The 27,712-nt window shown below is 42.9% G+C and overlaps 1 protein-coding gene across 2 annotated transcripts in view; it reads right to left on the reverse strand.

Annotated features, from left to right (window-relative positions):
• hiw (MYC binding protein highwire) overlaps window positions 1-27,712 on the reverse strand; it is a 169,108-nt gene that overhangs the window by 117,888 nt on the left and 23,508 nt on the right. For both annotated transcript variants that reach the window (XM_075882117.1, XM_075882116.1), the window contains exons 15-30: window positions 24,050-24,329; window positions 22,616-22,842; window positions 21,802-22,002; window positions 20,805-20,927; window positions 20,644-20,725; window positions 19,958-20,072; window positions 16,078-16,318; window positions 15,579-15,657; window positions 15,092-15,166; window positions 10,804-11,126; window positions 8,084-8,211; window positions 6,785-6,876; window positions 6,167-6,301; window positions 5,202-5,285; window positions 1,421-1,517; window positions 785-980 (exon numbers count right to left, since the gene is read on the reverse strand). In XM_075882117.1, coding sequence (XP_075738232.1) covers window positions 785-980; window positions 1,421-1,517; window positions 5,202-5,285; window positions 6,167-6,301; window positions 6,785-6,876; window positions 8,084-8,211; window positions 10,804-11,126; window positions 15,092-15,166; window positions 15,579-15,657; window positions 16,078-16,318; window positions 19,958-20,072; window positions 20,644-20,725; window positions 20,805-20,927; window positions 21,802-22,002; window positions 22,616-22,842; window positions 24,050-24,329 — 2,478 coding nt within the window. The remainder of the gene's footprint in view (window positions 1-784; window positions 981-1,420; window positions 1,518-5,201; window positions 5,286-6,166; window positions 6,302-6,784; window positions 6,877-8,083; window positions 8,212-10,803; window positions 11,127-15,091; window positions 15,167-15,578; window positions 15,658-16,077; window positions 16,319-19,957; window positions 20,073-20,643; window positions 20,726-20,804; window positions 20,928-21,801; window positions 22,003-22,615; window positions 22,843-24,049; window positions 24,330-27,712) is intronic.

Raw genomic sequence — 27,712 nt, forward strand, 5'->3', positions numbered from 1 at the left:
AGAAGATGAAAAAGGAGAAAAGGCTTAAGGCATCACATCCCGTTTAGTGTCTTGTGCGAACTCATTCATTCCTTGCACAATCATTCAGTTGAACAATTTTCTATCGGATATAACTTCAGGAAATGACCTAAAAAAATTCCAAGATCTACTTTGCTGTGATGTGAATGCGAAGTAATTTTTTTGCTGCTTTTCTGTTCATCGTTTCTTTTCGTGTTATGCCTCATACATTATTTACAGCTTATTTTTGTTGTTGAACTGAATATAATTTTTTATAATATGAATACATTTATTAGTATTATTTCACTCCTACCCCCTTGCCCCTATATGTAGTACACTCGGCCTTGAAGGCCCGTTAGGGGTTACAGCAGTAATTGCAAAAGTGTGCGTGATCACAGAAGTTAGGAGGAGCACACTAGTAGGGGTGCAGTTCAGTGCATCATTCAATATTTCCAATGCAGAGGCTAACAATACTTGAGCATTCACATATGTAGTACAGTGCACAGTATTTCGAAGGATTTATGGTTCTGCATCATATTTCATGGAAAATGTTAGGAAGATGTTTCAGCTGCTCAGTGAAGTAAAATATTCAATATATGGGGATATCATGTACGCGCCCAAGTTCAACTGCATTCTTGTAAATACAGCATCTTTGTCGCACTTTCTTTGTCAGTCCGTCTACCCTACTGTGTTGCCTTTTTGTTGTATATAATGCCACTTTCTGGATCTTTGTCACGAAAGCCAATAGTGACAATCACTCATGCCGATACAGAGACAAAGCACTCACGTCCAATGGGGTACACCTCATTGATGTAGATGCGAAGCAGATGCAAGGATGCCGCACAGATGTAGAGCAATCGTCGCAGGTCTAAAAGCAGAGCCTTGCCCAAAGAGGATGATGGGCTGTCGGCAAGCTCGCATAGACCTGCCCTGAAGGCCTTCCAGCCCCAGTTCAGCAACTTTAGCAGAGACTGGAAGCATTCCTGCAATATAAGATGTCGAAGCCAAAGCTCCAGATCACAGGCCTCACGATGTGCAACATTGCTAATAACAGTATAGTTGATGAAACAAACGTGGCTATGGTAGCTATTTGTGTAACACAAAGGAAACACAGGTGTTGGTATGCAACACTTTCTGAAGGAACTACAAGTTACAATAAAAACAGTGACAAAATATTCTACACCCTATCAGACAAATGTTTGTTTTAATAAAAAATCACAAACTGCTGACCAGAACTTGCCAGGAAGATAAGTTTACCCGGAAAGAGTTGACGTAAAAGGTCCGAGCATGTGACAGTTACACCTACAATTGATTTCTTTAGTAACTATAGTTTAAAAAATACCTTGCTTTCAGCTTAATATTGCAATGTGCATACCACAAGAACATTTGGCAATAATGACATGTGAAGCTCAAGCTCTCTAACCAAAGTGACAGTTTTGGAGAACTTTTGGCTCAGGATAGTGACAGATTCAGACTGGTCTGCAGGCTGGCCTGAAGCTTGCACATCTGGCGTAATGACCCTGAAAACGAAAAAAAAAGTTGCCAATGATTCATGCAACTGTGGCATAAAACCCACTCTGTAAAGTCAAAGATTGCAAGGCATGTGAAATTGCAAACGTGAAAAAACATATTAGTACCAAGTACTGTGCACCTACCCTGCTATCAATTCGATGCAGTGAATAGCAGTGAATTTGCTTCAAGTCTAACACTGTAGAGGTACACTTTATTATGGGCAGACTGACTGAAATGATGCATTGGATGAAGGCTCTGATACCACCTGCCAAAAAAATTTGTCTAGAATGTAAGTCACTGATGTATAACTCACCAGTATTACTTGGATTTATTGATACTTCAATAATGAATTTTTCTAACAAGACTTTGAATATCCATTGGGAATCTAAAGCAGCCATAACAATATACCTCGTGCGTGTATGTAAATTCTGGTACATACTACATATCGTATTCATTGTGGGGTCATTCAAGCTCCTAATAACTGCAACCAATATCCAGAGGTTTGAAAAATCCAAGTATCTACATATTACTGATGAAGCATGATGTCGTTAAAATAATTCAGCTTTCTGTAGCGACATGGTGAAAAAACGCCAGGCTCCAGCACAGTGAAGTTACTTGCAGCGCAACACCAGAAAAAATACAGGACAGGGAAAGAGCACAAGAGAAAGAAAAGACGGCGCTGACTCACAACTGTTGTTTATTGGAAAAAACGGGGTGAAAAGTGTATATATAGGTACTGGCAGCCTACATCACAACATGCGCAGAATACGAGCTGCATCGAGGTAGCGTTATCACACTCATGGCAATAAACAAGATTGGCCTAAATAACTTAACTCTTTTTCATGCAGTGTGACGGAAGGTTGACTAATGCATTTGCTCCCCCTAATCTTTGTATGATATGCCTCAGCGATTTCTCTTGTTAGCTGGTTAGGATGCTTGAAGATGAAGTCGCGCGATTCCTTGAAGAGATAACTCATGCTCCCTTAAACGAACATTCACACATCGTTTCGTTTGTCCCACGTACTCCCTACCACACGATAATGGAGTTAAATACACAGCTTTTTTTACGCATGCAATGTACTTGTTCTTATGATTCACAGCGCATCTCCCTTTGGCTTGTTCGTTCCTCAGCGCATGATCAACCATCGGGCAAATGCGACCTATCTTATGTTTGGCGGAAAAAAGAACGTCGACACCATACCTTGAGCCTACGTTTTTCAGCCCATGCGCCAATTTGTGTACATAAGGAAAAACTGCTCTTTTTGGAACAAACAAGCCAAAGGGAGATGCGCTGTGAATCATAAGAACAAGTACATCGCATGCGTAAAAAAAGCTGTGTATTTAACTCCATTATCGTATGGTAGGGAGTATGTGGGACAAACGAAACAATGTGTGAATGTTCGTTTAAGGGAGCATGAGTTATCTCTTCAAGGAATCGCGCGACTTCATCTGCCGGAACATTGCAGGTCATGCGGTTGTCGTCCCATTTTTGAGAGAACCACCATCATCTTCAAGCATCCTAACCAGCTAACAAGAGAAATCGCTGAGGCATATCATATAAAGATTAGGGGGAGCAAATGCGTTAGTCAACCTTCCGTCATACTGCATGAAAAAGAGTTAAGTTATTTAGGTCAATCTTGTTTATTGCCATGAGTGTGAAAACGCTACCTCGGTGCACCTCGTATTGTGCGCATGTTGTGATGTAGGCTGCCAGTACCTATTATATACACTTTTCACTCCTTTTTTTCCAATAAACAACAATTGTGAGTCAGCGTCGTCTTTTCTTTCTCTTGTGCTCTTTCCCTGTCCTGTATTTTTTCTGGTGTTGCGCTATAAGTAAGTTCACGATGGATCCTAACCAAGTGGCCCAACTTACCGTCTTACTGCAGCACAGTTACAGCGAAAGCTGCAAAAGTGGCATTTCTAGAGCCCATTGTAAACACTCTTGGGGCTGCTAATACAAGTACCCATGCAAGGTAATCACTACACCATAAATAATAATTTTTGTGAAGTTGGGCAGCACCCACTACAGCATTATTCCTCATTCTGTGGAGAAGCGACGTACCCGCTACAGCTTGCAAGGCATTAGTACGTGCACTTCGCTGATGTTGAGGCTGATGACAATGAATAATTATGGCCGATCCCTTTGCCATGGGCTGGAAGGTTTAACTAACCCCCTTCGTCTTTCTAAAAAGACAATGTTTCAACTAATTTTATGAATACTAATGTTTGTTCTATATGAATGTGTTTGTTCAAAATGTGTGTTTCTTACTGATTTTTTTTTGCTTCTTCTCTTATCGCTTTGCTTTGTGTATTTCTATTCTACTATTGTGACAAGTGAGAATTCTTGTTAATATTTGCTGCTGCTGTTATTGTTCTGAGAGGTGGGACTAGTCAAGCTGCCTACCTGCAGCTTTTATCCTACTATCCTTGCTGTTTAAACCTGTTTTGATCTATTTGGCAATAAAGTTAACTTCACTTGTTGAGTAATTCATATTTTGTGATGCCTGCTCATTATTTTACTCTCTCTCCTTCCAGGCTATATAACATATGTTAACATTAGAGAGGAATAAACAACTGTATTGAGGTCCCGAGGAAACGTATAAAATGAGGGCCTTATCCTTGGCAACTAATACAGGTACACTTGGGTGGTACCCAGCACGTTATAAATCATGATTTTTGTGGAGTACGGCATCACTCAATATGCCATCAGTCGTCATTCTTCAGGGAAGTGTGGTACCTGTGGCATACCTGTAAGCCAGTATGTGCACTTTGTGGATGCTGTAACTGATGAAGAATTATGGCTGATCCTTTCGTAATGGTCTGCAAGCATTCACTGACCCACTCATCCCGCTATTCGCCTTGTGTGATGCCTGGTTACACTATTCGCACTATGTGACATCTGGTTGTTGTTTTTTCTCTTTTACCATGCTATATTACATTTGTTTATGTTGCTCCCTCCTAACATCACGCCTGTGTAAATCTTTTTGCGAAGAATTTTCAAGAACCAGCATGGTTCTGAGATAAAATATTGGGCTGCCATGCAGATGGCCCAATAATCCGTTCCATGCTGAATATTTTTTCTGGTTTAGTTTTTTGTTAAAAAATAATAATTACGAGCACCAGCAGCAGCAGCGGGCTACTTCAGCAAGAAAAAATGGCTGTTGTAATCTCATAGCACCCTTAGCTTTCAAACTTATCTGTATTTGATATGGCCACATAAGTTACACAATGTTCCAAAGGTACGATATAGATGATGATGTATTTCAGCATGATTTCTTGTCTTGCAAGTCACAGTGTGCACATGCTTTGTCACATATTATAGAAATTGTAGTTCTACAATTAAAATGCACGCAAAGAGGTGCTAACGTCTTTCAAGTATACCAGAGCGCAGTTATGCCTCCAGTAACACGTGTTGAAACAATCCTGATCCTGATCAAAAGTAGTCAACATGCTATCACAAGCCCGTACAGGAGTGCAATTTTTTGACGTCGGGCGACACGGCGCTAGGAGGTGCATTGCTAGGTGGCATCAACCAGCAGTTTGGCATGTACTCACGTGGTTCCTAAACTTTTGTAGCCCACGGTATCTCCATAAGTTTCTAGTAATCACAACTACAGGGTACGAAATGGGATTACAAGGCAGCAATAATTTATCCTACAGAAAAACATCTAGAGGCAAGGCAGGCTTACCGGTACAGAAGCTGTGGAATCTGTCCGGCATTGACGTCTGTTCCATTGTTGGACTTTTTGGAACTCTTAAAGTAAAAGACAACCCTGAAAATAAATGTACATTGTGCATAACCACAGTACCAATTAAGTATGCCAAAGGTGGTCCAGCACTGCCATTGCAGCAAAGATCATTATTAACTTCACAATCATCATTATTAACTTCACAAGCAAAAATCTTTAGAATACATAAGTACGAGCGGAGTCGCAGAGATTTGTTGCACTCTCTAAGCAATTTCTCTCTCATACTAGTAAGTGTGCTGAAAGCTACGCAGGGAGGGGAATGACAAGGGGGGCAAGAAGGCACACTTCATCGTCAGCGCACATGGTAACGTTGAAAACTCTTTTTTTTCTTTTTTTTCTTTGAATGTGAGGCTTACGTGATTATGAGTGCGCACCTGATGGCATCTTGTGGTGGCCACGGTAACTACAAAGCACACGACGCTGAAATCAGCCAATGGCTACAGACTTGGGTGTATGGGACAGAAATTTGGGTACACGGCATCATTTGTAGAGACAAGAGTGATTTCTGAGTGATTTTGCGAATTATTTGTACATTACAGGCCACATGCAGCACTGTGTAATACAGCAGACTCTCATTAAATGGACCAGGAAAAGATTCTTTATTTAACACATGTCCCATTTACTGAGAGATCAACAGGGTTGCAGAATGCAAGTATGAAACCAATATATTATCAAAAGCAGCTTTTCCATTTAGGCAGCAGTTCTATTCAAAAGATCTTCATTTACTGAGAGTTTACTGTAATTAGATTGTGTATTCCCGGGAGCCATGACGACTGATCAGCACTGTTTTTTGACCATGCTCAGAAAGTGTTGCAGGGCCCCTTTCATGTGTGCCACAAACTCAGTAGATGCAGAATACTTCAAATAAGGTGACAACACAGCCAGTGCCATGAGCAGAGACTTACTGGTCTTCAGTTGTGACGACAGACTGGCCACTTGAACCACAGTCGCTACTTGGACCGGAAACATGGGCCCACACAACGTACCACCTGTTGGCTTGTAGCAGAATCGGCTCCTCAAACAGTACGGGGTACTTTTGCCTAGTGAAAATGAATAAGAAAACATTGTCACACTTGTGCACATAACCACAATAAAGACAACTTCCAAACGATTCAAGAAGATATCAATGGGCTTTCCTGCTATCGAACTTTCACATTATATTTGGAGCATAATGGTGAAGGAAATGCATTGTGTGAACACCTGTGCATACACAAAAGAAAAGCAACAAAGTAGAATAAACCATCAACTTATTGTGAGAGTTTCATAAATTTATGGCACCAAATACTATAGTTTCTTCTGCATAACCAGTCCCTGCCTAAAACCTGCACCGGAATGACAACCTGCAAGATAAATTTAAAGCACAAAAACTAACAGCCGCGAATTACCATGAGGCCAAATTCCCAGCACACCAATATTCGCGTACTACTTGCACACCAACTTTAGTTTTAAATTTTCTGTACAATTTATGCGGGCTGCGACAGAGAAAATACAAGTAGGTCGAAATGTCACACGTATGGGCTCACCTCGCTCCACACTCATAGGGTATTTCCTCCGTCTCAGTGAGCATCTCTCCATCTGTTTCTTGGTCCCCACCATCTGTGCCAACATCAAAAATCTGCAAAACAGCAAAGTGACAGGCTTAGTTTTGAACCAATGTTACAGAGGAAAGCACTTTCTTTCTTATTAGTAATTTATCTCATCCTAATAGAACTAAAGAAAGCCATGCTCCTGTTCAGAAAAAAAACTTGGTAAGCAAAAAAACAAACAAAACAAAACATGCAAAACCAGAATACAGGTTACACCACGGCCTTGACATTCCTGCGCCAACTCACTGTGAAGTTCCAGGTTTTGACAGCCGTTACTGGCACCTACAAAAATAATTCTGGCAAAAATTATTTTTTCGTTGTGCTTAAAAGTAATCAACGACATAACGTGTCAAGTTGTGGGAAATTTTAGAGCTGATGGGGCCACGATCAGAAATAAGTCAACCCATTATCACGCTCATTATAACCTCGGAGACTAATGACATGGAAGCACTGGTGGCTGGAATTAATCCGATTTTGGACCTACAATAGACCCTTTTCAAAATTCAGCACCACCTATCGAACAAAACTCAAAACTTGTTTTTTTTTCACCATGTTTTGTTCACCCACAGGGATGCGCGCTGCTGATACCAGTGCGCGATTATCGCTGCGTATGTGCGTTGTGATTGGCAGTCGGTGGGACGCCCGAAAAGACTCACAGCAACCACTTCAGGGAGCAGCACCACCAGGGCCCATGCGCGACCTTTTAGGGTGGCGAACGGGCTGTTACGACCAGCAGAGCAAGGACATAGCCTCCCAAGGGACGCTCATTGGCATACCGTCCAAATGCAGTATACGTCCTGCAGGAACGCAAGCGGCGTCCATGTGCGCTGCAGGGAGCGCTCATCGGCGTCGCTGGGACACACAGCCTGCCAGCTCGCACGAGTGAACAAGATATGGCAGAAGAGCCATGTTGCCAAACTGAATTTTCTAAAGGGTCTATTAGAGTCAAAAGAATGAAGGATATGTTGAGACGTTTATTGGCGGACACTTGTCGACGACCCACTGTTCGAAGGCTTCGCCACAGATTAAAAAAAAAAAACAGGCGCTGAAGAAATTCAGCGCCTTAAATTTCAGCCATTCTTGTATGGGGCTTGTGGCAGTGCTAAGAAAGCATTCAAATTTTCAAGCACGTCTGAAAAATCTGCACTTGACTGAACCTGATGACGCAAGTAGCAAGCAGGTGGATCGATATGAAAGCCAAATAAGCTCACCGCATGGATAACATGCCAAACTTACCCTGATCAGGGCAGTGTACTCTCCACGGCCACCGAAAAGGCCTACTCCTCCAAGCAGAATGTCAGTGTCAGCCATGACACGAATGGCCTCCACCGAGTGTCCCGAGTAACCCCAGCCTCCCCCGTGGCCTGTGAAAGACAAAGGAGAATGCCAGTTATGCAGAGAGGGATAGAAAACACCAGAGCACAGCAGGCAGTCACACAAAATATTACAAATGAAAGAAGGGAAACTTTTTTTGAGGGGCTCATTTTACAGTAAGTGCTCTTTAATTTGACCCCCATTAATTTGGAAATTTAGATAATTTGCATGTGTTCCCAGGTCCCAGCCAGCATACGCATTGTTTAATGGCACAAAACTCGTTAATTTGGACCCATTTGCTGCAATTTGGTGAATTCGGATGATGTCCCAAGCACGCCGAGCGCAAAGCACCACAAGCGTGGTGCACCAAACGTCATAACAGCGTTCACAGACGACTGAAACGAGGTGGCGCTGTCCTCATGGCTATGTCCTTCAGTTGTGGTGACCACGGTTTTGTCCACATGTGGATCCGGCTTCTAGCAACTCCGTTTTAACTTGATGCAATGTGCGTGCAATGTCACAACACTCAAACATGGCGAAAGCTGTTGAAGATGAAGAGATTTCAGCCACAGTCCGTGTGCGCGCATAAAACTTGTTTGAAACATCATGATGGACGAGCTAGGAGCTGTTGGCAATTTTACCTGCGAAAGAAGTGTCGTCCTGTACACACGATGATAGTAGCAGTGGCAGTAAGCAGTAAGGGAGGGGTTCACAGCATCATGATGAACCTAACTACAGTAAAAGATTTGAGTCTCAAAGGGGGGGGGGGGGACATACTTGTATCTTTCGATATTTCTGATCAAAACAACTAGCAAAATCTATTTCTGTCAAAAGAACTCCCGTATCTCTTCTTGGGACACACGTGAACAGATGGGAAGGCGCAGCCGGCTGCCGGGAAAGTGTGGGTCGAAGCTTAGCTCAAGGCCAACTGAAAACATTATGCCAAAGTATAGCCTAAGTACCCAGATTGACAGGAATGTTACTAGATTCTTTGGACAGGAACACCAAAACACGTTCAGCATTTTTTACATCTTCAATGCCTCTACCGCTACGTTACCAGAGTCCGCTCGGCTAGTAATCGTGTCGCCTCAACCGTGGTTTCGCATGCGACCGTTGCAGAAAACGGTCATACTGTTTTCAGTCCGCGTGCACTAGCTGCGCACATGTCTTTGAAACCATGGCGTTTTTTGCTATCTATGATCACATCTGCCGCGATTTTGCCCGCAACATTTGTTGAAAGCAATGCCGCTTTAACTGGTTAAGCATTGAACACACAAGCACTTTCGGAGTGCTTGTGTGTTTCGGAGTGCAAACATCGTTGCCACATATGATCGTGTCAAGGGCGACCGTGATTTCGTCCACAGTGGTTGTGGAAAACGATAACCACAGTTCTGACAGTGCGTGCGCTGGCCGTATGCATCCTTCCAAAGCTTCGAGCACGCTGCTCTCGGCCTTCGTTCTACCGTCTCGGCACTAAAGTTCACATGACCCGCAGCAATGAGGAAAAGAGCTCGAAAATCCAAATTTCCACCCAAAGAATGTTGAGAAGAACGCCTCCTAAATTCGTTTACAATAAAATGCGATGGGTTTGCAAAAAACCTGGATTGTATTTGGCTGCATTTTTGTCAATGCGGCCAGATCACACACAGAAACTTCAATTTCAGGGACATTTTCCTGACAATCGTACAAAGCTTAGAACTGGTCGAAATCTGGGAGACTTGGGCAAGTATGCCGAGTTACCAAATAAAAGAGGCCGAATGTTGATTGGTAGTTGCTCAGGAAATTCAAGGATTTTCAAGGACGGGAAAAAATTCCAGGACTTTCAAGGGCCTTGAAAATGCATTTTTCAATTTCAAGGGTTTTCAAGGACCTGTACACACCCTGCAAATGTATCTCAGAAGGCAATCATCTGAAAATGCTGTTCTTTCTACCTTTCATACCTAACTGTCCATTGCAGCACATTTAGCCAAGATCTTGTTGATGGATTAAACCACTGGTGAGTAGAAGCCAATCAACAGTACTACCTAAAATAAGCAGCAAATTTGAACAGCATCTCACAAGCAAGAACTCTGGGAAACATGGCCAGCCCTAGACAACGTGAATGTGGAAACACCTACAATGACAATGAGTAAAACTTGCAACTGGGTGAATTGGTTCATAGTTCAAAGTAAACTGGAGTGTGCAAATAAAGACAAGGATACAGAAAAGATGGGACAGGGACAAGTGCAAATCCCTGTCCCATCTCTTCTGTGTCCTTGTCTTTATTTGCGCACTCCAGTTTACTTTGAAACGATGATGAGCGCATGCCTACATGACAGCTCTAGGTGAGACACAAATTCTGAAGGCATTACTTTTGCTAACTGCATGCACCGATATTTATTTCTATAGTACATTATAGGCAGCATTTACAAATTACAAATACCAATCTCAGAGGAAACATTTTCGCAAGAAGAAAGCTGTAAACACTGTGGTTATTGCATCGTTGTTTATGATTCATCCATATGGCAGGAGTGTACTGCTTCTTGCAATGTAAATGAAAAATATCTTGCTCTCTGAACCTACACACCGCTATAGTGAAGCCAGTGGAGCCTCCACACTGCTTAGAAAAGCAAGGTCACAGAGGTACTTGTTGATATACTCACTCTCAAAGCGGTTAACAATGGAGAAGTCTTCCCGGGTGTATGCTCGAGCAAGACTTTGCTGTCGTGCCTGCTCAATATCTTCGCGCACAATGAGGTCCCTCTCCTGGGCAGCCGTAAGCACGTCGAGAGCTCCAAGCAGGTTGAGTGCTGCCTGACAACGCCCCACGGGGTACCCTGCAACCCCTGGGAGGCTCAGCTCGGGACCCAGGAACAGTGGTAGCTGCACAGCTTGGTCCGAGAGGCCTTCAGGTGATGTCTGCAGTGGCACGGCCTCACTCCCCACAATGCTGTACCAGCTAAATTCGAGTGTCTTCTGGTTGAAGCTGAAAGCGGGGCAGCAGGCAGAGGGCGCAAAAGGAAATTGGAGGGAGAGAGAAGGGATGCTTGCAACTTTCTCACATTCTTAGGTTTCCATCTTCCAGGTGCGAGAAATTCTGTGTGATGGTGAAGACCAGCTATGGTATGCGACCACAAAGTGAATTTGTTAATACAAACTGTTTATTAGAGGCCTTCCTTGCACTGGGAGTGACAAAAAGACACATAAAAAAACACACTTCTAGTCATTTGCTTAAGCAAATCAGCAGGAAAGGTCATATTTGATGCACTTAAGTTCACACTGCCTGAACTCATGAGCGGTGCGCTGGTCAAGCATCAAGGCAACTATTGATGTACACTTGGCAATAGATGGCAAACTGAACCTACCCGAGTTTTTTACAATGCATGCTACCCAACAAAAATAATTGATTATTCACATGGCTAAATGGTGATACTTTACAACTAATTATATGTAATTCATCTCAGTACCTAAAAGTCTAAGCTCAGCATGCCTTGTAACTCACATTAAGCTGTGCATCACAATTTGATAATAATGATAACAATAATATCTGGTGTTTTATATCCCGAAATCACCATATGATTGTGAGAGACCCTGTAGTGGAGGACTTTGGAAATTTTGACGACCTGGTGTTCTTTAGTGTGCACTGACATCACACAGCATACAGGCCTCTATCATTTCTCCCCCATTGAACTCAGAAAAGCATACCTTTAATGTTCACTGCTAGTTACGAAGCCAGCTGCAGAACTCTCGTGTGAATAGAATGGTGTGCTGCCTCAGGTCATTTCCTCGTTTAAGCTGTATGCAATGCCAGGCAAGAAAACTTGAGAAATGCCGGCTGCAATCAGGCTTAAATGACCAGAAAAGAAAGTTTAGACTACTTGAAGTCCCTGTGTGGCTACAGAGACTCCAGAACATAGACTAAACAGTTAAAGTGCCGGATATACGCATACACACACAGGAAATGATTCTCAATCACTACATTGCACTTGTGTGAATAACTTTTTTCGTTGAAAGCACGCTTGAAGCAAATAACAATATTACTGCAATATTAATGTAAATTCCAATTGTAGCATGCCCCGCCGCTGTGGTCTAGTGGCTAACATACTCGGCTACTGACCCGCAGATCGCGTAATCGAATCCCGGCTGCAGCAACTGCATTTCCGATGGAGGCGGAAATGTCGAAGGCCCCTGCGCTCAGATTTGGGTGCACGTTAAAGAACCCCAGGTGGTCGAAATTTCCGGAGCCCTCCACTTCAGCGTCTCTCATAATCACATGGTGGTTTTGGGACGATAAGTCCCACATATCATCCTCATCCTAATTGTAGCACAATTCGAAATGTAAGGTAGAACCTATAAGCAGTAAAACATGCTACTTCTTTTAATTTACCATAATTAGCCCATTTAAGTCAGTATAACATGCTTTCAATCTTAAATAGTGAAAATAATTGGGCTGCAATTAATATGCACACCTGATAGACCTTACGCCAAATTGCTGCTATCTGTCAGCCGTTGTACGCATAGCCGCCATGTTAGAGGCTCCATTGTGGTGCATTACGCACAATCTACGTTTGTTTATGTAGACGTATACGTAAAGCGTATGGACGTGAGCTGAGGCGTGTTCGCAATGCTGACGTATTGCTGCGTCTCTTGCAGTACACAGAGAGAAACTCAGAATGCTGAAGAAAAGAAGGGAAGCCATAAACTTCGCCCCTTGTCTTTTTTTTTAAGCTGATGGCATTTCCAGCATGAGCTCCGGCTACTGCTCCCAAAATAGGTGTTTGCGTTCTCCTTTCTAAGCAAATAAGACATGCAATAGCATCTGTATTCGTGTTCTCAGAAATTGCTGCGTGCCAAAGCAAGGCCATTTTTGCAACGCTTTCGCTAGCAACTGTTAACCAAGTAAAGGCAACTAGTACACTTTGCGCAGAAGCCACCTTCACGCAACGAGCTTTATCGCGGCTAATTTCACGTGCCTGTATTTTGTTGCATGTGCCAAGTACATCAAATGCTTGAAAAACAGGCGCTGTCTTGCGCAAGTCATCCCACTTAAGGGCAGCATGTAAAATTCGAAAAGAGAATGGAACAGCACGAAACAAAGACGCTTTAGCACTATTGCTTCCTTCTCAGAATGACCCAATGACGCGCACTTGCATCTAATTCAGCATGTGCCGTTACCCAAACATTATAAGCAAAACACATTCAACTAAATGTAGACACAAGCAATTAGCTGCGATAAAGTTCATTACGTGAAGGTGACTTCAGCAGGAAATGTATGAGTCGCCTTCACTTGGTAAATAACTGCTGACGAAAACGTTAAAAAACTGCCTTGCTTCAGCCTGCAGCAATTTATGGGAACACGAGTAGAAATGCTATTGCATGTCTTACTTGCTTAAAAAGGAGAACACAAACATATATTTCAGGAGCAGTAGCCAGAGCTCATGCTGAAAATGCCGTCATCTTGGAAAAAAAAAAAGAAAACAAGGAAGAAAGTTTATGGCTTACCTTTTTTTTTTCAGCCTTCCGAGTACCTCTATGTGTGCTGCCAGAAACGCAGCAATACGTCGGCATTGCGATTATCAGCCAATACACACCTCACGTCGATACGTCTTGCGTTTACGTCTACGTAAACAAACGCGGACCCGAGCATACTTCGCCGCGAGGAGCCTTTAACATGGCGGCTATGCACACACCGGCCCTTTCCAAGCCACCTTTCCAAAAAGGTCGCCCCCGTGGTACATTATGTACAGAAAAAGTCCCTATATATCAAACTTGTAATAAAAAAGGGGGGGTCGACAGGAACAGTTTGATATATTGTAGGATTCAATATTATGCATTAAAAAAAACTCGCCATACTTTCGATAAAAATTTCACTGCACAAGTTGGCTTCTCTGCACTACTTCAATACACGGAAATTTAAAAATTTTCAATTCTTATGCATTTTTACATAAAAATACGAATAATATGCCAGGGCAAGGTGCAGGCAAAAAATGCGTTGTCAATGCAAACAGTGCCTTAGCATTTTCACATGTAGCTGGTCATACTCTTTGGATGCTGCAAGCCTTTGGTACGCGTTGGTCCCAGTGATGATTTTGTTCTTAAATCTTAATGAGCGTGCCTTTTTGAGTGCTGTACACAGTGTCAATGTCACACTTTCTTTCTCTACATTTGACTGTGTTCATTATCACCAGCCATGTGGAAAACAGCCAGGTTCTTCCATCGTATACAGCATTTATTGCGTTGACAAAGGCAGCAGAGAAGTGAACGATGACCTCGCACGGTGGGCCCATGGGCTCAATGACAAGGAATCATGGGAGAAAGCATACCATGGCAAGCGGGTGTTTCTACTTGCTCTATGCAGCACCCTCCCAATCAATTATACATCTCACTTCCAAAGCTCTCTCCCATAAGAAAAATCCAGCTTTTTGGGGCGCTTTACTCAGCCTAATGTTCAATCAAGTGTTCCAGCTATTTTTGTTTGATGTAGCCGTATATTTTCCCATAAATTGATGTTGAAACATTATTGTGTTCAAAGATATTCGATGAAATGAATAATTTGATTTACTGGAGTAAGCTTGCATAAGAAAAATCTAGCTTTTTGGGGTGCTTTACTCAGCCTAATGTTCCATCAAGTGTTCCAGCTATTTTTGTTTGATGTAGCCGTATATTTTCCTATAAATTGATATTAAAACATTATTGTGTTCAAAGATATTCGATGTAAATAATAACTTGATTTACTGGAGTAAGTTTGATATAAGTCGGGTTTGACAATATTTGTTCATTTTGAATACTTCAACATTCAAAAAAATTTTTAACACGTGAAGCGACTTAGATGGCTGTAATATTGACACAGGCCTCGTAAAGGAGTTGGCGTTCTAAAGCAACAACGATACTGCAGTGTCAAAACTGAGGCACCACACAGCATAGCCTTCTGAAGAAAGTGTAACATCTCACCTCCACACCACATTGTAGATGCTGTCAAGGCAGACGGCATGGTTCTTGAGGTCCACTTGGTTTGCCGAGTTAAACCTGGCAAAAACAATGTTAACTTGTTACAGAAGCTAGTTTGTGTGACTACAAAAGAAACAGAAAATAAATAAAAGCAATGAAAGAATGTGAGCTGCCCTAAATCACATCACCACAGCAAACACAAGCAACATATGATAACACCAGAGCAAACATGCATATCGCAAAGAACTATTCAAAGTCTAGTTCGAAACCAGTATTTGACGATAATATAAGCCAAACAAGCTAAACAGCACTTTTGTAGGAAATTTCGCCATTGTTAGGCTAAAACTATTACTCGGCTCTCAACAAGCTCTACTGCTTACTTATGCAAGCTGCTCTCTTACTTTCAGTAATTATGAGGTTAACGAAACAAGCAAACAAATTGTCTGTCAAAGCTACAATTAAAAGAAAATCAATTCTAAAGATTCCTAACCCTTTGCTGGTGCCATCAATGCGGTTGATCATCAGGCACTTGAACTTGGATGCTTGTTCAGTGTCTCTTGAAATAATTCCTGGAACAATAGCCATGCACAATGATTAGCCAAATGATATGCTAATGGAAAATAGAATGTAACGGCCTCAGTTTCTTACCAACGTCAAAGCAACTTAAGCACATTGATATATGTCAATGCTGAAAAGTGATACTTCGACTCACAAACAAAAGATTTTTATTTGGATAGCTAGAACATTTTATTACAGCGACACCTACCTTGCAAATGAAAAAACAAGAGACATTTAATGGGGGCAAATGTTTTCTTCACGACATCTCATAAACTAGCCCAAATGCCATCCACACTTTGATCACAAGAGCCTTGTCCAAAGCCCATTGATCAGTTGTCAATTAATGTCAAGTGCCCAGTTAGTTATGTTCAACATCATCAGACTACAGTCAGCCAGTGCAGACCATCAGGGGGATGCATGAGTAAGCTCACCAAGGCAGCTACGGTTGGCAATCAAGCTGCAGTGGGACAGGCTTGAGGCACTGGTGAGAATCTCTTCCAGCTTGACGAACGTGTGGTCTCCCGAGGCACCAATCCAAGTGGCCCTGCGACCCCGCTTAGCACCAATGCCTGGTATGGCACGAGGTACAGCGTGCCACAGACTGTGACCCTCCCCACCACTGCTGAGACGTCGTAAGCCTTCGTCACACATATCCCGGCCCAGCTGGCCATTCTGAGGTCAATAAAGCGAGGCAAAAGGCCAAGAAAGTTAATTTAAAAAATTGCGAGTCACATTCGTGAAGCTAAAAGGATGAGATAACAAAAGGCACATGGTATTCCCACCACTATCTTTAAGGAGGAAAGCAATAAAAACAGAGAATATGTATCATACAAGATTAAATTGATATGTGAGGTTTAACGTCCAAATTCCACCATATGATTATGAGAGATGCCGTAGTGGAGGATTCCAGAAATTTCGACCGCCTGCAGTTCTTTGACGTGCACCCAAATCAATTCAATCACACGATCTATGGGTCAGCAGCCAAGTACCTTAGACATTATAACACCACGACGGGGCTGTATCATACAAGCATCGTGACTGGTTCTTAAGGGGCATTTTTCATTTTCCTATACTATGAAAGTGCTTTTTTTTTTCAGCTTGAATTTTGCTGCAGCAATGGTCTCCCCCTGAAGTTAAACCAGATGATTAGAAACCGGAACTTTAGGCACAAAAAAACAATGTTTTAAGCACCTACAATAGGCCACAAAAACTGCCATTTAGGCATAAATAGGCATTAAAAATGATCGTTTAGGCATATATAGGCACCATTCATAGTTACTGCAGTTGCATGCTCAGGAAGATCATTCAACTTCTAACAAACACAGCTAAATTTATTTTTTTCCATGAAAAAAATTACCAAGAAGCATAATCATTTGAACAGATTTAGGTGAAAGCTGAGGTAATTTGACATTGTGGGAAAGGATAGGAAAACAGTGACAAACCAGCATCATCTCAAGATTTGCAGGCTTGAATTGCGCTTGCTTTCAGTCAGTGTTTGCTTTTTATGCAAAAAAGAATGCTCGACGTCGACGGAAGTTGGTGAAGCGTACTTGTGGCCTAGCACTTTCAATGCTTTAATTGCATCCAGAATATTTGAATCAGCACCGCCCGAAACTTTGGACGCTTGCTTTAGCACATACAATCCGGCATTCTTTTCAACGCAGATTTAGGCTTTGTGGCAACCCTGTCAGCGACCGGTCTATTGGGGACGGGGCAAACCTTTCGTGCACGTTTGAAAAAAACGGGTATCCTTAAGCTTTGCCTTTAAGGGTTGAATGCAATAGCGATATCCTTTCCCTGGAGCGTACTCCAACCGCTTAGTGCATATTTTTTATTGCATGATGTTACTCAAGATGTTTAAATTGGGGATTACTGTACAGTGTAAATGATAAAGTTAAAAGTGGCTTGTGTCAGTGAAGCTTTCGCATATGGCTGCATTCTGTGTAATGGGTGCATGCGAGTTCACAGATGCGGATATAAAAACAACAAAATCAATCTGTGTGCCCGTGGATTGACCACAAAATAAAAGTTATTTGTGCAGATTCAGGGATTATTTAAATAAGTTGGCAGTTGCGAAAGCAATGTTGAGAGCTTTATGCCTATGCGTGCTTCAGAGTGGAAGTCAAACTCAAAATATTGTTGACCTTTTTTAATGTCTTCTCCCCTGCTTTTCACATGGAATGTTTCTCGATCGATGGAGTAGCATTGTGATCCATCGGTCCACTGCCTGACAAGTACACTTTACGGCTTCTTTTTATTTTTCCGCATTGCTCGGCAGACTTTAGACAGCTGCTGTTATGAAAAACATATATGCCAATGAATTTTACGTGTAGGCTGTAGGCGGTAGCACTAGTCTAGCTTGGTTTCGGCTGATTGGAGTACATTCTTGCTACACTGTACTCTAGCCTCCCCAACACAACCGCCAAGCTGCACTACTTTCGAACCTAGCGGCAGGGATCTTCAAGAGGCACAGAGTACACTAGTGTTAGCCTCTCCTCGCTTCGCTACAGTACACTCTAGACACGCTCACGCAACCGCCATGTTGCACTACTCTCAAAGAAACCAATGGAAATCTTTTAGGAAGGGGGGGGGACTAGCGCTATAGATGCTAGCCTCGCTTTGCCTCGCAGGGGTAGAAACCACGCCCCTAGTCTAATTATATGTTGGCTGTGGCAGAGCGTCGACTTATAATCTGTTTTCGCCGATATGACACAGCGTATGCGCGCGCCGACCCTACGTCGAGCCATAGTCACACCTTACCATGAGCTAAAAACCTGAACAAAAAAAAAAAAAAAAAAAACAAGCGCACTATGCACGTATTGTCGTTAATATGGCCACACCAAGTGCTTCTTGTTTTCATCCATATGAGCAGCACATATAGGCATCACATTTACTCGTCGAATGCGAAAGGCATTTTGTAGCGTTAGCTACACTGGTCTCGCTGAGCCAATTTCGCGTGGCACTGGTCTGCGCATGCGCAATCGCCGCCGGTGTGCGCGCAATTCGATGCGCTGCGCAGACGATTAGTGGTGTCACGCACCGGAGCCGGCACCTCCCTCGCACTCGGCCGCGACCGCACGCGATTCGCCGCTGCCAGTGTGCGCTTTCCAGAGGAGTGCCGCCATAGCCTTGGTAGACATATGGACGCCAACACGCACGCCTTCCCTGTGCAGTCGCCATCTGACACTGCGCTGAAGCCGCTTGATAGCGTCTCTGACTGGCATTTGCCACTGTGGTATAGCCATGGAGGAGAGTGCAAATGCTGCTCAACGGTGCAGTAGAGCGGAGAAGCTTAAATCATCGGATCCCGAAGTAGTTGCCCGGCAAAATAAATATACATGCGCCACATAATTCGTATACCGTGTGTGTGTCATTGGAACAGCTGTAAGCATGATATCTGGAAAGCTAAGAATAATCAGCTGAACCTTTGCCAAGGCTACGTATATCCTGGCATAGCTGAGCTAAGCCACTGCCATTTTTTAGGTGCTGAAAAGCTGAAATAGGCACGAACCTCAAAATAGACACTTATAGGCGCAATAAATGTATGATTAAAATGTTTCCCAACCTTTAGTTAGTGTTTATATGTCAAATAGGCTCGAAATAGACTTAGGAAAAAATAGGCATTTTGCCTAAAGTTCCGGTCTTTACAGACGATTTTAGCACCTCTGCGGCACACTATGTACTCTTGGTCTTGTCCATTTGGCGTCATTGAAATTAAGTGTTCCACATTTTTGAACAACTGTACTTGTTTCAGAAAAATTGAGCCAGCTAAAACAATTCCACAATCCCACTAAACAAATATTGTACATGCACTTATTTTCTCAAGGATTATAAATAAAAGTGAAACACTTGTAGCAAGATTTCTACAAATTTCACATGCAGTAATCGGAGCCAAGCATTCAACAAATGGAAAGAAAGAAAACACAACAGTCACACACATACACAGACAGACAGATCACTGTTTTTTCATAAAAGAGGCCTGCTCAGCAAAGTATTAATTCTATCAATATGATATACTTCAAAAGGTTATTATAAACATTAGGTTATACATCCGCACAATACCGAACACTGATTCTGTTTTTGAATAGTCACTTTAAGACATACATAAAATGTACAACTGTAACTTTACAACACTAAATTAGGACACATAAAAGAGAAAGAAGAGCACCCTCTTTAGCAACAACTGAACTAACAATCTACTAGTGCCACTTCATCGGACTTTGAAGGAAAACAGGGACACCTTTAGGGATAATAGCTAGAGGATGATCATCAGTCATCATCCTTTATTCCCTTCCCGTGGCCTTAGCGCACCTGATAGCTTCCACACGTGTAGACTTGTCCTCCCGCAGTAAGGAACACCGAGTGAGTGTTTCCTGCAGCGACTTGTGTGATTGTTGGCAATGAGTAGACTAGAGTGGGTGAGCCCCTGCACAAGAGAGATAAAGAGGACTTGATTTTACAGCGCTGTACCGGCAATAATGTGTCAGCAGAACGAGACCACACTTCACCAAGTACGAATGTGAAGCTAATATAGTGAGACAAGAAGATGCAGCATTCAACTGATTACCATGCAATTACAAGAGTCATTTGGTAGCAAGTATTTAGCTTACAGAGGACACTCGGTCCATCTTGAATAAAGACAGCCCTACTTAAAACATGGACGAGTAAAAAGAACACAAGGGCAGTGCTCATCCCCATATGTTCTTTACTTGCCCATGCTTTGACTTTCCTTTGACTTATGCTTTAACAGTTCAAGTGGCACATCACCATTTGCACTTTATGCGGAGCAGCTACCACACAAGCAGGTCCCAGGCACACACGAACTCACAATAAAATGCACTTCCGTCAACATATTGTGATGGCGACGACAGAGCATTTCAACCCTTTGCTGAGAATTGCCAACACCACACAAACGTGGCTTTGGTTATGTATTTGATTCTAATTTATCTACCAAAAGAACAAAATCCCTCCAAAAAAACTGACGAACAAGAACTTACCGAAGAACAAGATCCCCATGTCCCAGCTGCCCATGCTGATTGCTGCCAAACGTGAGAACCTGTCCATTATGCAGAAGCACCACTGCACAGACATGAAAAACAATTTGTTCCCATGCTGTGGTTGGAAAGAGATATCAGACAACAAATGCAGTTGGCTTTACCCGTGTGGTGCAGACCGCAGGCAACCTGCACAGCGGGGATGTTCACAGGAAGCACCAGCTCAGCCGGAGACAGGGGAGTTACCTTGGATGGCTCACGGTCGGGATCACTGCTGGCAGCATCTTCTGTTTATAATGCACAGGCAAGAGTTAAATACAAGCAAATGAAAAAAAGCAGGATTTTCAATTAAGACCCTGTACCATTTAAAAAAAATGGCTTCATCAGTATTTATTTGATTTGTATACACGAATACAAAAGGACACAGAGGAAAGAGGGAGAGAGCAAGCTGGCAACTGCCACCTGAAGGGACAGAACGCCTGCCCACTCTTTCGGGAGGAGGAAAGAAACAGAGGAAACAAAGATAAGAGGAGAGAAAGAGGAGAGAAGAGAGGGAACTTCATCAGTACAAGTTCTATAAAACTACACAGCAGACGAAATATAGAACTTACAAGAATCAAATAAGGTATAAGATGTGAAAGAATAGTTGTAGGCCTTAATAATGCAATTAAATAATATGTATATATATTTTCTTTTATGACTTCCTTGGTCGCCGCAACCCATATTTTTCTTGGCCTTGCTCCATTCACGTCTCACAACAAATATATTTGAGTAGACGCTCATAGAACATTCACACCATCTAGGACCTCATTCCACTACTTATGCATACACTACAGCAAAGATGAACTAGCAGTGACAGCTGTATTAAGGACAAGTGGTCACCCTTTTGAGCACAGCCCCAGCTGACAATGATCCTTTGCAGTTTCTCAACAATGCGCTAAGTGATAAATGTAGGAAAGTAAGCACTGCACCCCTTACAGTTTTGCTATTTCAAGGTTTCACCTCCTTTCTCAACATTCCGCTACTGGATGAAATGCCAATTGCACTTGTGCCCAGAAGCTAGCATAACATGTCCCTTTTTGGAAGCCCTGCACACTGTCAGCCAACTAAAACGCCATGAAAGTTGCAATCAAAGAAGATAAACTAGCAGCGTTGACCAACCTGCTTGTTGCCCTGCCACATCTCGAACATCCGCGCCCTCATTTCGAGAGCTGCCCATTGATCGGTACGGGTTCAGGGAACTGCCGACAGGGGAGCCCTTGGCTGACTTCAGCAAGAAGCCGCCTGGTTTCCGTCGGTGGTGAAAGCGGAATTGTTCCAGACTTCTCTGAAATTTCTCTTCAAGCCTTGCCCCCATCCGTCCTACAAGAGATTGTAAAGCTCAATTATTTTTATTACATTTACAAGCTCTACAATTCTGTTGATACCATGCAGATAACTTTCTTAAAGCCCATGCAGACCGTAATATTTGATTTAAATCTTTTGCAATAGACATTATTGGATGTGATTTGATTTACTGTAGTTCTCCTTGATGCATTCCAAGAAAGACATAAGAGTTAAAGGCACAGAGCAGCTGTTGACGGCTACAATTCCACAACGCGAAGGTTACACCACAGCAAAAATCAATTTTTTCCTCGTATCTCCTTTCTCTTAAAACAGCAGTATCGCACAAAACAAGTTCAAATAAAGCAAAAGACGGGGGAAGCAGAGAGCTAAGAGAGATGAAAAATCCCTGAGCTTAATATATAACTTTCATTCATGATTACTAATCCACACTTGATTCATGAGTGTAAAAGTGGTTATTCTCTTAAAGCTTGGCAACTCAACTCAAATAATAATCAAAGCTGTCCGTAATAGCAGTACATGCAGGGTTGCGCTGAACTGGTTGAAAACTACACCATGATCCCCCCTCCCATAACCTTGCCTGGCAGTGGCATGCAATACACTCGCAATACATGTGAAATGGGTATCACACCTCCATAACGCACGTCGAAGATTATCACTTTGGCCTGCTTGTTGTCAAGCAATGGACCACCCAAGCCACGAACTGGGGCACCGCCAACTGCCACTCGACCGTCAGCAGCCGGTGCTGCCGCTCGATTCCAGGCAAATAGCTCGGCATCGTAGGCATCTTCAGTGGCGCATGCTCGACAGCATCCACAGTCCAAACATCCACAGTCTCCCTCATCACAGCCACAGGTCCTAAGCACGAGAAAAGAACTGCTGTACTGCTAGCCCCACTGAATGGGCGTTTCTCAAAATGAGGTTACAGGCTGTCTGAACAGGAATAGGTGCCTCAGACAGGTTTGCCAATGTTGTGACAGGTTTACCTGCAAAAGAAATAACTGGAGAGGTAATCTGCATGGTCACTAGAATCTGTAAATATTGTAGTAGGTTAACGAGGGTTATAAAAAGAGCTAGGAGGTGGCTGAAAAAAAAGATGAAGTGGAAGAAAAGAATTCTCTGATAATCCTTTTCAGTTCTCCTTTGTTCACCTACTATGAACAAAGCTAATTGCTTCACCATGCTCATTGCTTCACCAACATTTTCTTTTGCAGATAACAAGTACTGACAGCCACAACACATGATGTGATGTCACTGACTAAGCTTTCCAAACCTAACATGCCAATGCAGCTCTGACGAAGTAAGTCTACCTATTGAAATGTTGGCCAATTTGTCCAAGGCTAGCTTAAGGGGCATATAAGAGCTCAAAAGAAATTGCAGAACAGGCTGAGGAAACATTGCCCATTGATGTGGCTTCATCAATGATTCACTGCTGTGTCACGCCCTGGCACTAGTACATTCACAGGGAAGAAGTGGAAATTTAAAGGCTCGTTTTTTTTTATTATACACAATAATAATGAGACATAAAAAACAATGATGCCAAGGGAAGTAAAGGGGATGTTATTTATGGCAATTATGATATAGATGTAAATAAAGTAAAGTGGGCGAAAAGGTTACTTGCCACTGGCAGGGAAAAAAACCTGTAGCAATCGAATAACACATCCGATACTCCACCAACTGCGCTGCAGTGGCAGTCATTACCCTGTCCATCATATGAGGTATATATGTTCATTTAAACCTGGGGGTTTAGTCTGCACTGCTAATAGCCATGACGGCAAGCATGGAACACTTTTTCTGCCTGTTGGGGTCACATAGCACATGATCTTATTAGGCGCTGGCAGCTGAACAATAATCTAACCCTTACTACCTGAAGGTATCAAGTCTGCCAGAGCGAGACCCTTGCTATGAATGAAAAAGTAAAAATTTAGAGCTCTTTGTTTTTCTTTAAACACAAATGTGCCACTTGTGTCCTCACTTTCTTCACATTTGTATCACAATTACTGCAAGTAACCTTCTATACTTTGCTTTGCATCCCTGTCTGTTAGTTGTCATTCACAGTACTCACTTGCCCGGGTGACGGTCAGGCTCTCCAATAGATGTGCAGCTGGTCCCATATATTGTGCACTCTCCACAGACTGTGCACAGCTTGCTGCTCGTCTTTCCGTCCCCCCACCGGTGGCCGCCAGGTGGACAAATCATGTCCTGTTCTTCCGATTCATCATCATCCTCCTCGTCCTCTTCCTCTGCTACAACATGTCTGGCATGGTGAACAGCTTCGCCAGCTTGTAAGCCTGATTCTGCCAGAAGGCTTGCTGGCTCAGGCACAACCACAGCCATGTGGTGTACTGCACGAAAAGGCACAGAGCATATCATACCAATTGAAAAAGTGATTGATTGATATGTGGGGTTTAACATCCCAAAACCACTGTATGATTATGATAGACGCCGTAGTGGAGGACTCCGGAAATTCGGACCACCTGGGGTTCTTTAACGCTCACGAAAATCTGAGCATACGGGCCTACAGCACTTCCGCCTCTATGGAAAATGCAGCCGTTGCAGCCGGGATTTGATCCCACGACCTGTGGGTCAGGAGCCGATTACCTTAGCCACTAGCCCACCATGGCAGGGCGACTGATTCAATCATCAGATTGCACGTGAAAGGAACCATGAATGGTGGCAAAGTCCACGGCTCCAGACTAAACTAGCCCTGAAACACCCGTTGAAGTTAATATAGAATAATGTTACCAGCGAGCTCTGTTGCTCAATGTCTAAGACGAAAACTGTTTGAAATTCATCAAGCATAAGCAAAGTTAATGAACAAAATGTGAATTTTCTTTCTGCTTTCATTACCATAAGTGCACTGGACACTACCCCAAGGTGGTATAGCTTGGTGGTGATAAGCCATCAAAAAAAGCTACATTGCCACACATCATGGCCTTGAGCATTTTCTCTCCTTTCCATAAAGAAAAAAACTCCTCTTAAGCAAATGTTCAGCCTGGAAAGTCTCACAGCTGTAGTTAACCTACCATTTCTCATTCCTTTGCCTTATTATCTTAAATCACCACATCTAACAAATGCCATTTGCCTGCTGCTCCTGGTGACGCCATTGTTCAGCTCCTCAGCTGAGTGCAATCGAATTTCACTACAGGCAGAACGATAATGGTGAGTGTGCCCTGGCCTAAAATTGCAGCTTCTCAGATTGCCACTGCTGCCTCAACACTCTTGCAAAATCCTGTCTGTGCCAGTTTCAGTCCTAGGCTTACTGTTGTCATTGATGATTTTGTGCAGTGCACCAGCTCGACCTAAAAATGCCAGGCTTTGTCATTTCCACTAATGGTGGTCTTCTAAAGAGAAACTTTAAGAATGAAAAGAGCATCCACCCTCATGCAGTCCAGCTTACTGTTTAGCACCAAAGGGCGTGACGCTGTCAATAGCATTGCCTTTATTTTTATAACACACATCACAGCCAATCAATAGCACAAAAATTTTATTGTGGCAGCAATTTTATGGACCTCCTGGTGAATTTTTGCACCCGCCATCACAAAGTCCGAACCGACATCACCCTGTGCATGTATGTTATACACACTAGCCAATGCTTGCAAGTGCTGAGGACGAATGTTGCTGAAACAGGGACGAAACAAGCCTGCTATCCCCCTTGCACAATGGGCACATAATGTGTACAGCATCACCCCAAGTACAAGTCCTGGTATTGATGGCTTGTCAGGCAAGAAGGAAACACCTCACGAAGGAGTGTGAAGAGGGGCCAAGCAGCTGCCAACATTGCTCATAACAGCACAGTCATGAGCAATGGTGCTATTCAAGCAAAAATCTGGAGACGTTTTGAAACCCCGCTGTGCTCTCAGTGCTTACTTGATTTTTGAGAACTAACGGCATGAAAACCACTTCAGTCCCTGGAGCAGCTGTACAGTAAAAGCTCGTTAATTCGAGTTTCACTGGACCAAAGCAAATGTCTAATTTAACTGAATTATGGATTAGCAAAAGTATCAAGAAAACAATTAACAATTGTCTATTACAAAAACACACTTTCATTTTCTTGTTGAATACGTAAATGGCACATGAATTTTGCATAAAAGCAGCATAAAACTCCCAATATTGGTCCTATTCTAGCATCTTTCACCATGCAAGAGCCCCATGTATTAATTAGCCTGAAATGTGCTCTACTCCCCTACCATATTACGTATCACCACCACCACTGCCACCATGCGCATGTGGCAATACTTTTTTTTTCCTAACCGGTAAACAAAACTTGTAATAAAGTTTGCCAAAGAAAATGAAAACCATGTCGTTGCCAAGCCCTTCAGCGTGAAGTTCTTTGATGGGTGACGTTCCATACGGGAGAAAGCACAAGAGTGCGCACTTGCTAATACATGTTTCTTGCTGCTGAAGAGGACCTTTTCAATTATGTGCGAAAGCTTAAGTCCTTCGGTACCACCGTGCCATGAAACCTGGTTTCTCCCACCATCATCGAGAAGATCTTCGAGAAAATGGGGCATTCGAAAGCGCTCGAAAAAACCGAGGATGACGCATCTTGGGAGGGTGCGACAGCAGCCGCGATGATTCCCTTTCAGACTTACCAGCTAATGATTCCAACTAGACCGTGCATGACTGAATCTGGACGGTTAAAGGCCAACCACAACGAAATTTCCCACTCCGCAAAAACTCAATATATAGGTAGTCTAGCTATAGGTAGTGCTGCCTGCCAAATGTTGCTTTCGAAATACAAGCGCTTACCTTAGAAAAAACTTGCAAACGACGTTTATGACCCCAAAACTAGAAAAAACGATGCCATTACAACTGACCCAAAGTATGGTAAACGACAGGAAAATCGTCTGCTCCACGCACCTCGAGCATGCACAACACGGACGCGCCCCTTAGTGTGAGTGTTTTTTCTATGTTAATTTAAGAAAGCTGCATGAACGTGCCTCTCATCGAACGGTAGTCCGGACTTCCCACTGGTGGGTGTGCAGTGTCTGACCTCATATTAAGAAACGCTGCTTGACTTGAACTTGACTTGCCATCGACATTAATGCACCACGAATGCGTTTTGAACATGCTGTCTTTAGGTGGTGCCAAGGCTGCACAAACGCACAGAGAAATTCAGCGGCAGGAAGGATTGCTCACAAGGAGCGACGCGGCGGCTTTATGTAGTAATCGTCATATCCGGTTCTGTCTGATTTGCCTGGGCACACCGCTAGAGCTCCGCGTCGTTCGATTGCTGGCAATGAGAGCACCAATTATAAATGAAATATGTGACTGCAAAATTTTTCACTGTCGTTATCGTAACTTACCCTATATATGCTATGTATTTATGAGCATTTCCGCCCAAGAAAAATTTCGTTGAAGTTGGCCAAGTATGTGCTAATTTTGTTAAATAAACAAGTACACTTCATTTGTGCTCCAACTTATTTTCTTTTTGTTTAATATGTATACCGTACGCTAAGACTATAATGTAGCAGATTATTTCGGATGCGATCGTGAAACCTCCAGGTAAATTTTGCACCCTTTTTTTTTTTTTTGGAGCTCCGAAATCCCAAAAAAAGGGGCGTAAATTATGCGAGTAAATATGTTATGGTACTCAGTTTGGAAAATAACAGAGCCTTTAAAATGAATACAATAAGAAAATGCCATTTTATTCCCCATAAGTGCAGAAGCTTTTCCCACATCTGGCCTATAAGACAACTTTTTGCTTTTGCACCATACGATCCAA

This window comes from Rhipicephalus microplus, chromosome 2 (genome assembly GCF_043290135.1).
Source record: "Rhipicephalus microplus isolate Deutch F79 chromosome 2, USDA_Rmic, whole genome shotgun sequence".
Lineage (NCBI taxonomy): Eukaryota > Metazoa > Arthropoda > Arachnida > Ixodida > Ixodidae > Rhipicephalus > Rhipicephalus microplus.